Source organism: Macroventuria anomochaeta, assembly GCF_010093625.1.
Source record: "Macroventuria anomochaeta strain CBS 525.71 unplaced genomic scaffold BU25scaffold_3, whole genome shotgun sequence".
Classification (NCBI taxonomy): domain Eukaryota; kingdom Fungi; phylum Ascomycota; class Dothideomycetes; order Pleosporales; family Didymellaceae; genus Macroventuria; species Macroventuria anomochaeta.
In genome coordinates, this window is record NW_022985364.1 from 1,016,687 (window position 1) to 1,032,366 (window position 15,680).

Sequence of the window (15,680 nt, forward strand, 5' to 3'; positions counted from 1 at the left end):
CCTCATTAAATCAGATTTTTTAAAGTGATCAGAGCGACGACAACCGTTACGAAGCCGCCGCGTCACACAGTGTGAATATCAAATAATCATCATAGAAATGATGGACCGTAAAAGAAGACAAGAGTATGCCGTACCTGTGCAGCGACTGTTAGCATGAGTTTTGCAACAAGGCGTGTCGCAACGTGAGCACGGGGGTATGTGCAATCAGTGATGCTATATCAACAAGTACTTCCCCTTCCGACACCCACAGGTTTGTACGCCTGCTTTTGACGGATGTCGGTCAGAGAGTACGATCTGTCCGCCCGGCGCATCGAGGGGTCTCATCAGGAAGGGTAGGTGGGTTCGAGAGAGTGACAATGAGTCCGAGAAGGAGTATGTACCTGAAGAGAACATGTCAGCGTCGAGTCTCGAATCAAATGTTGAGCAATTGACGGTGTTGAGCATAATCAGACAAGGCTGAAACTTAATTGCGTGATAAGATCGACATTGTATATTCAGGTCGAGGAATGCCTTTCCGTGTCACAGTATCATCACTATGCTGGGGAGGGGTGGTGGGTGGTGTGGAATTGCCGTACCTTTTGAAGAATAATGTGCCGACGACGCTGCAAAAAGCCTACGAAGAAGCGAAGAGAAGCTGAAGTACAGTTAGTCGAGTATTCATACGCAAGCGTGTGAGCGAAAGCAATGCTGTGATTTGAGCATCATTGTAATTCTAGAGTTTAGGTAGTCCTTCATGACTGATAGGAATTGGATTGTTCGTGTTTTGATAATCATCTGCGCGGGCGCAACTGGAAGGAAAAGCTTACCATATACTACAGTGGAGAGCGCATCGCTGCGTCAGTAAATATCAACAAACAAGAACGCGCGCATGTAAAGCGCGATGTGTTCGTGTTGGTGGTTGTGGTGAGGGTTTCTTGGAGCTGCCGAAAATTTAGGCTTGAGCAAGAAGCGGGCCGGGAGTTTTGCCGGGATGCTTACGTAACTGGCTTCAAGCAGCAGCAAGATGGTTACTCAAGTCGGCTTGTATACATATAATTGAGCATTTGTTGTGTGTGTTTTTTTGACTGACGGTGTCATTTGCAAAGACAAAACATAAATTTCCGTAGTAGAACCTCATCGATCTCAATGATCTGTCAAGAGCATGAGCGCACGAAGTGAGCCACCTTCGAGCACACAGAAAGCAAGCACAAGTCCGTTCGCAAAGCGTACGACCTAGCCTTCAATCACGTACGTAGCATGGTGGGGGAAAGACAGTCTTGATGTTTTTCGTGCTCAGAAGCTTTTATTCGCCCGGCACTTTGTAATTCCATCATTCATCTAAATCCAACATAGCGACGTCTCAAACCGGCAGATCGCATACCGCGAATTTGATCGGTTGATGCGCAGAGGCACACTCTCTATTGCTTAAGCGTCAACAACCCCCTCTTCTCCAAATACTGTGTAATTTCCGCAACCGCATCCTCCACACTCTTCTGATCACTCCTGATGTAAATCTCCGGGTTCTCAGGCGCCTCATACGGGCTGCTGATACCCGTGAACTCTGGGATCTTGCCCGCACGAGCAAGCTTGTAAAGACCTTTAGGGTCGCGGGCCTCAGCGACTTCGAGCGGCAGATCGACGAAGACCTCGATGAACTCGAGCGGTGCGTCGTTGCCCTTGACTTCGGCGTGCAGGGCGCGTGCGGTTGCGCGGTCGGCGGCGAAGGGCGAGATGAAAGAGGTGATGGCGATTGTGGAGGAGTCGGCGAAGAGCTTTGCGACCTGGTGGGTGGGTTAGTAGCTGTGTCTTGTCTTGCGCCGATACTGTGGGCAGGGCTGTTGGTGAAAACGGACCTCAGCAATACGCCTTATGTTCTCATTCCTGTCCTTCTCGCTGAACCCTAGGTCCTTGTTCAATCCGAAGCGCACATTGTCGCCATCAAGACGGTAGGCAGCGAAGCCCAAGTGTAGCAAGTGCTGCTCGAGCGCAGTCGCGATGGTCGACTTTCCAGACGCTGAGAGACCGGTAAACCAGATGGTGAAGCCGGGCTGCTTGCGGTATGTGTTGCGCTCCTCGCGCGAAAGGGATGGGTGCCAGGTGATGTTGCTGTTGGCTGTCAGTATACTTCTTGTCTTCGTTTGGAGACCCCAAGATGGTGGATGGTGGGGTTCGGCGGGGCACTCACGTTGCCATTTTGCTACGATTTGGGGAAGTTTGAGATGTCAATGGAGTGGAAGATGTGAGTGAAATGAACGAGAGACCAGAGGGAAGGAACGTTATGCGCTTTTAGTCAATCTGGGTTTTAACAAATGCCAATTCTGTGAACAGTGGTTGCATGCGTGCCCAAATTCTCGACCTCTAGTGCAGATGACGTGCCCGCGCCGACCCGCCATTGATCTGCGGGACGGCGATAGCCCGTACCTTGCAGTCTATCGCCCGACGAAATATGCAGCATGTTTGCCGGGCAAATGCAGAGGTTGCACGATGAGCGTGTCCTTACCTATCTATCATTCTTTGAACAACGCTGCACAACCTAGCGAGCAACGACAGGCCACAAGCAGTACGAACGTCCGCATAGCTTCAGAGCTGCCCACAGCTTGCAGCAGTTCATCAGGCTTCACGGTCTAGCACACACGGTCAAGACGATATGATCTGGGTGTGAAATAGAGTTAAATTCTTCAAATGCCATTCATCTTCTGACCTCGCTCAAAGAGCAATGCCGTGCCATCGTAAATCTCATCAATGCTTAGAGCATAAAGGAGCTGGCATGTCTGACTTCCCCCACGAATTATGTTGTAACCAGACCATCTCCTCCCACCAAACGTTGTATACATTAGGAAGTAAAGCGGGTATGGGGTATGGGGTATGCACGCTTGCGCAAAATAAACAAACAAACAACGTAGAATTGAACGAGGGGAGCATGTGGCGAATATACTTTGGTGACATACCTGTCATATGACTGAAGAAAAGTTGTACCGAGTAGAATACCCGGTACGTGAAGAATCGTCGAATACATTACATCCATCTCGAGACTAAGTCGACATGGTGACGAAAGAACAGAGTGTATCGGGGTATGTAACGCCATATCCCAATGCGCCGCAAAGCGAAAAATGTACGGTATGAACGGTGCTGTAGTCGTGAAGGGCTTAGAAGCAGTTCAAGGTGCCCTTCTTCTTGCTCTTCCTGTTGGCATCGTTGAGAGCGGCCATGCGGGCCTCGAGGTGTGCGCGTTCTGCCTCCACGCGTAGACGAGCGTTGCGCTCTTCCTCGACAGCCTGAAGAGAGTGGCGCGCAGCATGGCGCTCCTTGCGCATGGCGTTGAGCTCCTCCTCGAGTCCAGCGCACTTCTTCCTGTACTGATCCAGATCGGTCTTGGTCTTTTGGCTCGAAGATTCGAGATCCGTCAGGGCATCTTCGAGAGTAGCTGTCAGCTGCTTCTCAGCAAACAAGTGCTTCTCGATGGTACGAATGCGAGCCTCCTGGTCTTCGACCAACTGAGCTTGTGCAATGTCCTTGCTCTGGTGACGCGAGGCGGGTGGCGAAGGAGCATTGACCTGGCTGGGAGGAGGGCTGTTTGGCGGCAGAGGAGGCAGCGGAATAGCTGGTGGTGGCGAAGGGAGAGACATGTTCAAGCTCTTGCGAGCATTGGAGTTGTTCGAGTTGGATCTCTGAAGATCCTCGCGAGGATCCATGGAAACGCGGCCAGAGTTTCGCTTGACATCTGCGAGCTGTGACTGCATGTTGTTAGCTTTGTTTGCAGGCACAGAGGAAGTACGTACCTCAAGAAGGGCGATCTTGGCCCGGGAGTCTTCGACATCCTTCTCAAGCTGTTCGCGATGCACAATGACATCCTGTAGCTCACGACTGCGCTCTGTCTGAAGAGCAGACAGGCGGTTGTTGGTCGCCTCATGCTGGTCCCAGTTCTGGTTGAGCTGATCCTCCAGCTCCTGAACCAGACGGGAGCTCTTCTGTTCCTTCTCGCTGACGCGCTCAAGCTCCTCGATGGTTTCGGCGTTAAGCACCTCGAACTTTTTCATGTTCTCCTTCAGAGTGTCGATTGTCTTGGTCGCATCAGCTAGCTCAAGTCTAGCTGCCTGAAGATCGTCGAGAGCTTGGTCCATGCGGGCTGTGAGTGACTTGCGGGCCTCAACCAGAGACTCGACTTGCGACTGCACTTGGCCAACAGCAATCTCTTGGTTCAAGGCAATAGAAACGCCCTGCAGAAGGTTTTCCAACTCTTCCTTGGCTCTGGAGAGATCGGTCTGTAGCACAGCGTTTGACTCCTTGTGTGTTGTAAGCTCGGAGGTCAACTTCTCCAGCTCAGCTGCGTGAGACTTCTGCAAGGAGTCCATCCCCTGCTCGTGGTAATCAATGGCGGCCTTGTGCTCTTCAATCTGGTTTTCGAGATTGGCCACGAGCGACTTGTGGGTATCGAGCTCCTTCTCAGTCAACGCTCTAGCTTCCGAATCTTCCTCCACTTGCTTGATGATGTTCGCGTGTGATTGTTCAAGCTCGGCGAGACGGGCAGCATTACTACCTGCGGTCGCTTTGTGCTCATCAACCTGAGCCTGCAAAGCTGCAACGAGCTCTGCGTGCTTAGCCCGCTCTTGTTCGAGTACTGCTGACGCCTCGGCACCTCTAGTGTCCTCTAGCTCGTTCAGCCGGGCGGTGTGGTTCGCCTGGAGCTGCTCCATGGCAGATTCTAGCTCTCGGACTGTGCTTAGATGCTGCTTCTCGGAAGCCTTAGTGGCTTCGATAGCCTCGAGATGCTTTGATTGCCATTGGGCGGCCTCGTTCGTGAGGCTGATCAGCTGTCGATGACGTGTCGCATCGTCAGTCACGTTGGCATCATGCTCAGCGGCATCGGGTAGTTGGCGAGCAGACAGTGCCTCTTCTGAGGACTCTGGTGATCTTGCCGAAGCTGTGAGGAGGGCTACTTGCTCTCGTAGTTCAAGCTCCCGCTGAGCATGCGAGTTCTTCAGCTCCTTCATCTGCTCCTCATTCTGCCTAATCTGATCTTGCATGGTAGCAACAATAGCGATGTCCAGAGGTGAAGAGGTTTTCAGACTGGATCTCTCCTTTGTCAAGCCACTGATCAGAGTCATCTTGGCCTCCATCTCTTTTCGTACGGATCCCACCTCAGACTCCAGCTCTTGGACCCTTTCGGATCTGGTATTGAGCTCCGTCATTATTGCGCTCAGGTTGTTCTCAAAAGCCAGGGCAGGTTCTTCATCGAGCTTGTCCAGCGCCAGGCTACGGAGCGAGTTGACAGCACGGTTAGAGCGGTCGTTCGAGAGTAATGCCTGACTGGACTTGCGGCGGATCATATGTACCGACGGGGAGCTTGGGCGCGCGGTCAGCTGGGCCTTCGATACCTCAGACTTGAGCTCTTCGACATAATCCAACGCGTCTTGATGTTGCTCTTGCAGATCAGAGTAGTCCCGCTTGAGCTCAGCGACACGCTGTTCCTTCTCAGCATGCAGTGTCTTTAAAGACTGCAACTCCTGAACGAGGATTGCTTTTGGAACGGAATATCCACTCTCAGTGGAAGCAGTCGATGACCGGCGAGCGTCAGCCTGTTCATGGCCAGCCTCAGTGGCATCCTCAGGTGTAGTAATGTTGTGAGACTCTGCTGAGTACAATTCCGATGACAATGCACGCGATGATGTAGGCTTTCCAAGCTCCTTGTCGAGGCCGTTGGCTTCGGCGCTGCCTAAAAAAGCCGACGAACGAGAAGATCCGTGGCGTGCTTCGTCTACAGTGTCTTGAAGGGAAGCCAAAGTACGCAAAGCTTCCTGGTACTTGCTTGCAAGCTTCTCATAATCCTGCAAGGTCCCTTCATGCTCGACACGAAGATCGAAGAGCTCTTGTGTGACAGAGTCGAGCTTATCGTGAACGAATCTCGACTGCGCAGGACTTGATGGTTCTTCCATGCCATTCTCTGCAGTGAGGGCTCTGACGGAGATGCTCTTGACTGAGCGGCTGTCGTCCTGCGCTACCGACCCGCCTTTGCCACTTGCTGCTCCTGCAGTAGTAGGACGCTCGACATCATCCTCCTCTGCGATAGCATCTACTGTAGTGCTGAAGTGACGAGCGCCTTCGAGTGGAGCTTGACCACCACCAGAGACTCGCTTCTCGATGAAGGGATCGCTGGGGCCCCTGCTGTGACCGTTTGCCAAGGCTTCCTCAGGTTTGGCGTCTACCTGGCGTACAGTGTCGAGTTCGTAAAGAAGATTGTCCAGCTTTCCAATACTGCGTTGTCTCCCAACCACGTGCTTGAGACGCTCAATTTCGCGCGTCATGACTTCAACCTCCTGCTCGTTCTCGGCAAGGCGCTCTTCCAAGGTAGAGATGTACTCCTCGCAGCTTGACTCGTTTTCCCTGGCCTTCTGCAACTTCTCGCGGAGATCAGAGATAGTAGTATCGGTTCTTTCAACGCCTGACGCGGAACTGTCGATTTGACGTTCGAGTGACTTCACGTATTCTTCGTTGCTAGCATCACGCTCCACGGCTTTCTGAATGCGGGTTTGCAGCTGGTGGTTCTGACTCTCGAGCAGAGAAATGCGAGCTTCTCTCTCAAGAAGTTCGCTTTCTTGCCCAGACATAGACGTTCGAGTGTTTGAAAGAGAAGATTCCAGTGTCTGGATCGTCTTCTCGTACTCCATTACCACATCTTCGACTGCATCTGCAAACGTATTAGATCTTTTCAGGCGCTCGAGCGCAGAATCACCAACGGTGCCTCTGAGAATGGGTGTATCCGCAGCGTCGTCGTCTCGTACTCTGGAGATCTCAGCAATCAGCTTAGAGTGACGGAGACTAAGAGCGGTGTAGTTCTCTTGGAAGTCGAGAAGCTGGTTTTGAAGTTCCATTTCGCGCTCATATTGCTGATTGGCGCGTTCGCTCGGATCTGTTTTGAGCCGGTCTGTGTTCTGGGAGATCCTCATCTGATCTCGCAAGAACTGGACTTCGTTCCGGAGCCGTGCAATCGTTGCTTGCTTGTCGCTGTCATCGTGGATTTGTTGGATCTGTGGCTTGATCTGGATGGCACGCGCGCGTTGTGCGTACTGTACCGTGTTCAGGGATTCGCTAAGGTGGAACTCTGCCGGGTTGATGCACGCAATCATATACGTAATAGCGTTTCCACCTAAGGAATCTTGAAGGAGTCGTGTAAGGCGTGAGTCTCGGTAGGAGATGTGAGCGTTGTGATGGCGTGAGGACAGCTGAGAGATGACCTTGCCCAAGCTTGCCAACCCAGCGTTGATGGAAATACCCTCTCTTGCCCTTTCGCCCGAAGCTTGTGTGTTCTTCAGCCTTTCACTTCCTGCTAGATCCACAAAGTGCAGCTTGCTGTCGATTGTGACCAAGTTCTCGCCGGAGCCTGACATAGCTTCAAGAGGTACCGATCGGCGTTTCTCGCGTGTGGTGGTGGGGGCAGACGAGCTCTTCTTTTGAACAAGGTTCAAACTGAAGACAGCGTGCGAACGTGAGGACTTTGCATTTTGAGCGGTCGCGTCAGTCTGGCGAATGGAAGAACCAAAGTTCAGTGCATTCAAAAGATCCTCTACTGAGTTGATTACAACTTGGGTGAGACCGGCGAGTATGATTCGGCCTCCAGGCTCTTCACGGATGGCCACCTCTGGGCGTTGAGCGGATGGTACTGTGTCGGAGAGCAAGAGGTCGCGCAGCTGTTCGTTGTAGATCTGCACATGTCAGCATCGCCAGTCTCACGGTGTGTCAGATTCTTACCTCTACGTAGGTGGCTGTGAGTTGCCAACTCTTCTTGGAAGATGACTTGCTGGAGAAGTGTTGTGAACCCATGCTGGAGACACGAGAGTTGGGAGGGCGTATGCCAGATCCAGGCGCATGAATGCTGGGTCCTTCGAGCTTTTCATAGAGGAGCGCGGCTGCGCGGGGGATGATGCCCATGACTTGAGCGTTGCCCTGGTCGCTGGGCCCTGTCGTACCCATGGTATAAGACTTGCCGGCGCCTGACTGACCGTACGCCAAAATGGACACATTGTATCCCTCCACGAAGGAATTGACGCTGTCAGAGACGTACTCGAAGACGCCTTCCTGGTCGACATCCTCCCCGAACACGCGGTCGAAGACGAAGACTTTTCGGCCGCCCGAAGCTGGGTCGACAGAGAGACTGGTGGGTGAGGTGACATGACAGCGCGGCGAACGGAATCGCTGGGGCACGAGATCGAACCCTGGGTCCTCCTGCTTCAGTGGGGGGCGTACTCGGACAGCTGTAATAATTACTGTTAGGGATGTTTGTTTGCGGGGAAATTCAGGGTAAGAGCTGCCCACATACCCACTTTGACTGCCGTCTTGCTCTCGTCGTCTGAAGCACGGCTCCCTCCCATCTTGCTGCTCATACTTAATCGACTCGAGCTGCGATTGGGCCTGACCATTGCGCTCATAGGACGTTTACCGCGCGCTGGCGGCGATGTCGGCGGGGACTCCATGATGATGCGGCCACGGCAGCGCCGTTCGTCGAGAAAGGTGCGGTGTCGCTGTGTAACGTAGCGGTGGTGAGGCAATTACGTGTCGAAAGTGATGTTTAGGTGTAGCAGTGCCGAGAGGCGGTAATAATGGCGGGTGGAGGCAGCTCGCGTTTGCATGGGGCAGGTGAAGGTGCGCGCAATTGATCCCTATCGTGCGGCAACGCGCAACTGCAGTCAGAGTGACGCACGAGCTTCTGCGCAGGAGATTCACTGAATGAAAATGAACAGTCGAGGCTGGGAATCACAATTATTCCATAAACAGCGCCGCGCAAGAGACCCAACTGCACCCCTGGCCATGGCGGGATGTAGTCTCCCAGGGGAAGGCAGGCATCTGGCACCGACTCTTTCGGGCGCACCTTCCCTGTCTCATGCAGGGCCTGGCGCGCCTAAAGGAACTTCGAACAAGCCACAACCACGCTTCTTCGATGCTGTCCACGACTCCACTTCGGCTTCACTACGACTATCCTAGCAGTCCACGCCGTTATGCAACGCGCACCTTTGTTTGTTCCCCGGGGCAACGCCGCTTCACCTTCACCTGGTGTTGGTGGTGCCTTGACGTGTTCGCACAACTGTCCAACATCACCTGCGCCAGCGGAGTCGAATTGTGAAACGCATATTGGTTGGCCACGCTCATGCCTCTCGTCATCTGGCGTCCTCTGGCTGCTGGACCCCTAATCCGCAGCCCTTCATCTTTGAGATCTCATCTAAACACCCTGACGATCCCAACGCCGCTTCACGCACTAGACTGCATGTGCAGTAGGCCTACCAGAGGGTGATTGTGTTTCAGGACGACGACTGTCTCCATGATGAGGCGAGCACTCCTTTTCCTGCCGAGCAACGATACAGATATCACACAATACGATAATCCAGCTCGGTCTCTCTTGGAGCGCTTGGAAGTGACACAACGTACGAGCTGTTCAGCTTCCCATCTGTTCGCTCAGCTCGCTTCGTCTTCGTTTGAGTCGAAGGTTGACATATCAAATGTAGTCTCTCATCTCACTTAGGGCAAATCACGTGTTGCCATGCAGAGAGTTGCGGATCACCACGTGTGATTGGCTGCTGCTCCACCAACATCTCAACGGCGCCGCTTGCTATCCGTAGTCACGATGTCGTCACAACGACAGAACAAAAGCAGTTTGTCATCAGCTGTGGACCGTGAAGCCACCATCTGCTCTTCCTTCGAAGTTGCCTGGTTGGAATTGGCGACAACATGAGAGACACCACCCTCTGCAGTCTTGAGTAACATCAGATACGCGAAGACCAACACGGACTCAGCAGTCGTAGCCGGAGACGAATGTTAGCCTACTGCGACTGCCGAGACACACGGCCTCAAGCTCGAAGTAAGGAGTTACTCTTCAGCACGCCTCGGCTTCTTCAGCCGCGAACCTGTAATTCTTCCAGGCGGGAAAGGAGGAAGTCACAGTTGGGCAGGCACAGAACCCTAAGGAGTGGTACCAAACTTGTCAAAGATGGTTCGATGGATCGGCTGATCCAGTAACTTCCAGCAAGTTTGCAGCTACGACAACTTCAGGCAACCTCGTTTGCACCACCCGCACTACGAACAACTGAAGACCTGTCGGAGATCATGGACGTTCACTCCATCCAGTCCCGCCATCGACAACGTGGAACGTTCTTCTTTTTTGTTTAATGTTCCATGCCTTCGACATGTAAAAGGTGAGTGAGGCCCTCGAGGGCTGTATCTCAGCCAAAGAAAGCATAGCATTACCGATACCAGCGATACCAGATTGGGCATTCTTATGATCAAGGACCTTGCCTCATGACTGCGAGTGGATTGTTTGAGGTGGGGTAGATATTCTGCATTAAAACCTATCGTCAACGCCAATGGCGGGGAACTCGGAAAGTTGACGACGCCAGGTGACGACTTCGCATGTCGTGCAGAAAGCTCGAATCAAGGCGTTCTTCGCTGCCTCCGCTGGGTCATCCGGTGTCAGACAACATTTGACGTTGCAGTAGTCTCTTGTTCAAGTCGAACTACCGTTGACCATTTTTCTCAGCACCAGGCTACCCCACTGAACAAGCTGTGGCTTCAAACCCAAGACTGAGCTCTGCTGCAGCATCACTTGATCTTCCCCTTGAGGTTTTCACAGCTGCCCAATCTTCCTGCATCCTGAGCAGCGATCGTGATCAATCCGCAAGCAAATCTGCTACCTAGGGTCTACAGCTACAAAACTTAGATGCTCGAGAACAACTCCCATCATCAAACAAATAAGATCGAGGCCCAGCAGTCATCCGCCAGCCCAATCTCAAGAGCTTACCGACATAGGCTTAACGACACGCTTTGATTGCCCACCATCAACACCACATCTGCAGCTACGAGAACCTTGTCGTCAGCACCCGTGCTATGCCTATAGGACAGAAGCTGTTCGAACTTCGCTCTACTTTCTACATTGCTTACGGTCAGCGCAATGGGAGGGTAAGTCGAAGGGTATTACAAGCCGTGAATGTTCTCCATGATATCAGGTCGTTCAAGAACAAGCGACGCATGAACGTAGGGCAAAGGTAACGTTGCGTACCAACTTGCACAGCGGCATCGAATAGGCGTAATTGAACAAGCGTGGGAATATTGCGACGTAAGATTCTACTTGCTGGTTTTGTGAGCCATGTCAATGCAGTCAGCAAAACTGGTAAGAGTCTCATGTTGTGCCCAGTCGGCTGTGTTCCACGAAGACAACACTTATAATTCCCAGTAGACAGTGAGTTCAGAAGTGTGCGCAGTACCTCAAATGGCGGGTTTTGGAGATGGGCATTGTACAGTACAACTCAGCTCTGCAGATTCAGAGACCTGCAGCAGCCACCTCAGCAATCATTCGCACTAGCGCAGTAACAAAAGCAAAGCAATCACAGGCGCAAGAACTACCTTAGCATCTCTTCGATGACAGATCACTTGTCTGTGCAACACAATCTAACAATATTGCATAGATGCAGGTTGCCGTAACGAGACACATCATACTGCGTACCTACCCCTGCTACCTGCTTCAATACACATTCATTCATAACCACCCATACAACATCACATCATCTCTCGTACACGACATGTCATCCAACACCCACAGTAGCTTCATGCAATAGAGCACTTACTATAGTTTACAAACATTACTCTGCAGAATTCATATCTCAGTTGATGAAACATCGATCATCCCCGCCTTCCGACGCCGACAACGTCCCGCCATATTCTCCGAACCAGCCAGTGAGCTGGCGAGCCAACGCCACCAGATCTGGGCAAGGCGAGATGAGATACTGCGTGCGTAGCGCCGTTAGTCTAGATTGTGGCGTGCTGTAGGCACTGTAATGGTGAGGTAAGGATGAGGCTGTCGGGCAGGGAAGGTGAAGCGGGGAAGACAGGTGAGGGTGAAAGTAATCTCGACGGAGGATTTCAAGACATGACATGAGGGACTCAAAGGCGTTGTTTCAAGACGAGGAAATATGGTATTATACTAACAAAAAAGCTCGCTAAGATAAGATACATAGGAAGACATCTCCGCCTTCGCCCAGGCTCTCTCGCAATCGTGCTCGACGATCGTTCATTTCCACCTCTGCGCTGCCAGCGCTACCAAAATGAGAATGGCCGTACACAAGAAGGTCGTAGGGGATGGTAAGCATATAGATGCAACGTGTGATCAAGGACAGTAAGAACGTGAGTTCGCCCCTTCTGACGCCAACGCCAGCGCCAAAGGAAAGGCTAAATGCAAATGTGGCTCAAAGAGCTATAATGTGCAGGTTAACTGCGATAGAGAGGCCTAGTTGAGCCAGCTGAGAGATCGTCGTACATAAGCCGTGCGGGTCTACCGCACATGCCGCGAGCTCTGTCGCGAGCGAGGAAGAGGGGTTGCGTACTTGGACACAGGCAGGTCGGAGTACGAGTTGTTGTCCTCGAACAGCTCGTCTTCTATGATGCGGGTGGGCACGTCAGGGACGTCGTGGGTCCGGTGCTGCAGGCTCGTCCTGTCTGGTGTTGTCGAGGCGCTGGCCATGGACATCGATGTGCTTGATCGGTGGGTCAGATCGGGGGTGGGAGGGATGCTGGAGCCGCGGCCAGGGCGGAGCATGTCCTCATCGCCGTATTCACTGCCGATTGTGGACTGTGTGCGGCCGTCGACAGTTGATTGTTGGCCTACGCTAGCGCGGCGCTCGCTGTGGTTATCGCCATCTTCGGTGTCGGCGCGCTGGGCGAGCTGGAGTCCCTCGACGGCGGCGGCGCACTGCTCGGAGATATTGCGGATGATGTATGCGATGGCGTCGGTCTTGTCGCGAAGGACGCGATCGGCAACATCGACCATGGACTGGTTGGAGAAGCGCTTCGAGTTGCGCGCTGGAGAGTTGTGTAAGCGATGTTCCATGTCGGGTGTGACGTCCTCGCCCTCGAGATGCGTACCGTTGGCGGTGCTGGATCTCGAGCCAGTCTGGCTGTCAATACCAGACATGCCGCGAATGGTGCCAACCTCTGACCTGTCCTTCCTGGGAGTCTGAGGAACCTCAGAGTCGTGAAACTCTTCCTCCTCCTCTTCCTCAACGTCCTCGAAGCCCTCTACCATGTAGTTGTTCATGTCGTCCTGGTTCAGGGACTTGACAATGTGCTCCATGTGGTGGGTCTGGCCCTCGATAAGAGCGCGCAGGTGGAGAACCACGCGCTGAGTCTCATCACGCTGTCGAAGAATGGCGGAGTTGGTGTGCTGAAGAGCAGACAGCTCTTTCTTGTTCCTCTTCCTCTCGCGCTCGAGCTCCTCGGCAATCTCCTGCTGAAGAACAAGGGCTTCCAAAGCATCATCACGCTGCTTCTCGGTTCCAGAGAGGCGGATGGTAAGACGTGCAGCATCGTCCTTCTGCTGGTCGATGAGACTAGTAAGGCGACGGTTCTCACGCTTATGGTTCTCGATCTTGACCTTGAGCTCCTGAGTCTCCTTGGTGAGTTGCTCAGCAAATGTCTGGAACTTAAGGAATTGCTGCTTCCAGCTCTCAAGCTCCTCAACCAGGAAGTTGTTGCGTTTGGAGACCTTGGAGAGCTCCGTGTCCATGCGACCCTTGAGGTTGATGAAGTCCTGCCAAGCTTCCTGGGCGTCACGAGAATACTGGTTGCGTTCGCGAACAATCTCGTTGAGGTGGCGCATAGAAACCTTTGTCATCAGTGGCTTCTTGACAGATCCACCGAAGATTGCCTTCATCCCACTGTTACGTCCCTGTGGTACATCGTTAGCGTCAAGAACGAGGTAAATCTGGTTAGCTGAGCACTTACGAGTTTCTCGCACACGTGGTCCATGACGGACATTACCGCATCCTGGTTCCACCAGTCTGGATCTTGAATGCTCTCAACCTCGCCGCGCATGACGATGATCTGACCAGCAGGGATCAGCTTGCCACCACCATAAGCAGAACGCAGATGTTGTGGGACACCAGTCGGCGACACTTCGCCGTTGAGAGCCTGTGTGAGACGCTGAATCATCTTCGTCCTCTGTCCAGCTGTCAGGGCAGTCGGTGGGCTCGAAGTCAGCACAAAGTTTCGGTCCAGGTCTACCACTAGGGCGTCGGTTGGAGCAGTGAACAGCGATCGACATTCCGATGTTACACCAAGGATGTACGGACCCGGCTCCTGTACGAGGTCCTTAACGTGACGCGCATGCACGACAGGTACGTACAGACCGCTCCACTCATACACCCGAACGCAATATCGCACAGTTTCGGCTGCGATAGTAAGTACGGCGGGGTAGTGACTGGTGAAGATGATTCGTCGTGTTGGCGATACTGCGGCCTCGATAACGCCAACAATGTTGGGAATTGAGAGACAGGTGAACAGCGGCCACATGGCGAAATTTTGGAAACCGGTTGGCGAAGAGGGGAACTGGTAACACAACGCATAGTCCTTCATGTCAATGCGGACTAGGTCGTTCAGTCGTGGCGCGGGAAAGCTCAGTATGCGAGACACCTCTTCAGCGTGGAACAGGTTTGTCGCCTTGTTCCAGTGAATCCACATCCCTCGAAGATAGTCGCCGAGCAAGTTGTACAAGGGATACCTCGAGAGGAAACTCAGGCAATATGGGATCCAGTAGGTCTCATCAGGGCTGTCGAAGAAGTCCGGTTCGATGCGCTTGCGCAGATCACGAATCGTCTCGGCCCTCTTCTCGTCGGCGCGGGACCAGACACGCAGGGCAATACCGTAGAGAGTGTGGGAAGAATCTTGCTGGAGGACAAAGGAGTGGTGCACACAATGCGGCTGGCTTCGTCCGGTACAGATCTCGACATCGTGTGGGAAGCATGCCTATGGCGTGATCAGAACATACGTGTCAATAGAAGCAGAATGAATACATACTCGCATAGCAGCGTGAAGAGACCTTGCAATCTCGTTGTCTTGCTCCAACCTAGGACTGCTACCCAAGATCTCTGGCAGCCAGAAAGTGCCCACTGCGCCCTTCATGTGCCCAATCTTGCCCTGAGCTAGTGCTGGTGCCTTCACCCATTGCGACGGTTCCCGGCCAACACCGCATACCATATACGCATGGGTCAATGTCTTGGGGCTGCGAGCACCCTGTTTGACGTTCAATGTTGAAGGGAGCGGCTGGGTGATTCGCGAATGGAGAGAGGACGTCCGGCTGGGGATGATGAGACTGTGATCGGTGTTGTCCCTTGTAGGAGGCCGGTCGTCGCGAGTGCGAGGACGAAGGGTCAAAGACGGAGCCATTGTTGGAATGCGTTACGCTGGTACCGAATCGATCGCGCGAAAAGTCCCTTAGTAACGTCCGGAGGGTCCAAGACTTGGTAGTACTATGATAACGACAGAGGGAACATCCGAAGATATTGTAAAGCTTCAGGAGGGCATGCGATATAATTCGAACACAACAACAGCAACTCAACGAACTCTACCTGCAGAAAGCTCCGAGTCACCTTGCTGCGTGATTGCAGTAAGGAGTGCTGCAGCAAGGGGAACACGATGAGGCGGCTGGCTTCTTTTGGGGACCTGCGGCGCCCTCGAAGCTCGGGCTGGAGCTTGGGGAAGAAACCACCCGAGCGCTAGCATGGGTGGGCTTCACAAGTCTCGGTTGAGCAAATGATGGCATGTTCCATGCCAATCCGCATTTGAAGGTCTCCGCCTCCGAGCATGGTGTAGTCAGGGGCGTGCACGCCGTCCAGCAATGGGCGTCCTTTTTCCGTGAGAAGCAATAGTCCCTCCGAGACGCACAGCGT

At 53.1% G+C, this 15,680-nt stretch overlaps 3 protein-coding genes across 3 annotated transcripts; all 3 read right to left on the reverse strand.

Annotated features, from left to right (window-relative positions):
* Positions 1-1,163: 1,163 nt before the first annotated feature.
* On the reverse strand, positions 1,164-2,310 carry BU25DRAFT_384008 (adenylyl-sulfate kinase). Its single transcript, XM_033704308.1, has 3 exons — positions 2,165-2,310; positions 1,833-2,085; positions 1,164-1,760 (listed from the first exon to the last, which is right to left on the reverse strand). Exons 1-3 carry the CDS (start codon positions 2,170-2,172, stop codon positions 1,398-1,400), a joined length of 624 nt encoding a protein of 207 aa, XP_033566430.1. The 5' UTR covers positions 2,173-2,310; the 3' UTR covers positions 1,164-1,397.
* Positions 2,311-3,125: 815 nt separating this feature from the next.
* On the reverse strand, positions 3,126-8,719 carry BU25DRAFT_384009 (kinesin; the record flags this gene model as incomplete). Its single annotated transcript, XM_033704309.1, has 5 exons — positions 8,294-8,719; positions 7,726-8,228; positions 4,606-7,679; positions 3,759-4,512; positions 3,126-3,713 (listed from the first exon to the last, which is right to left on the reverse strand). The coding sequence occupies exons 1-5, from the start codon at positions 8,445-8,447 to the stop codon at positions 3,126-3,128; spliced, it is 5,073 nt and encodes a 1,690-aa protein (XP_033566431.1). The 5' UTR covers positions 8,448-8,719.
* Positions 8,720-11,933: 3,214 nt separating this feature from the next.
* On the reverse strand, positions 11,934-15,442 carry BU25DRAFT_384012 (uncharacterized protein). Its single transcript, XM_033704310.1, has 3 exons — positions 14,809-15,442; positions 13,738-14,757; positions 11,934-13,681 (listed from the first exon to the last, which is right to left on the reverse strand). The coding sequence occupies exons 1-3, from the start codon at positions 15,175-15,177 to the stop codon at positions 12,290-12,292; spliced, it is 2,781 nt and encodes a 926-aa protein (XP_033566432.1). The 5' UTR covers positions 15,178-15,442; the 3' UTR covers positions 11,934-12,289.
* Between the last annotated feature and the right edge of the window lie 238 nt (positions 15,443-15,680).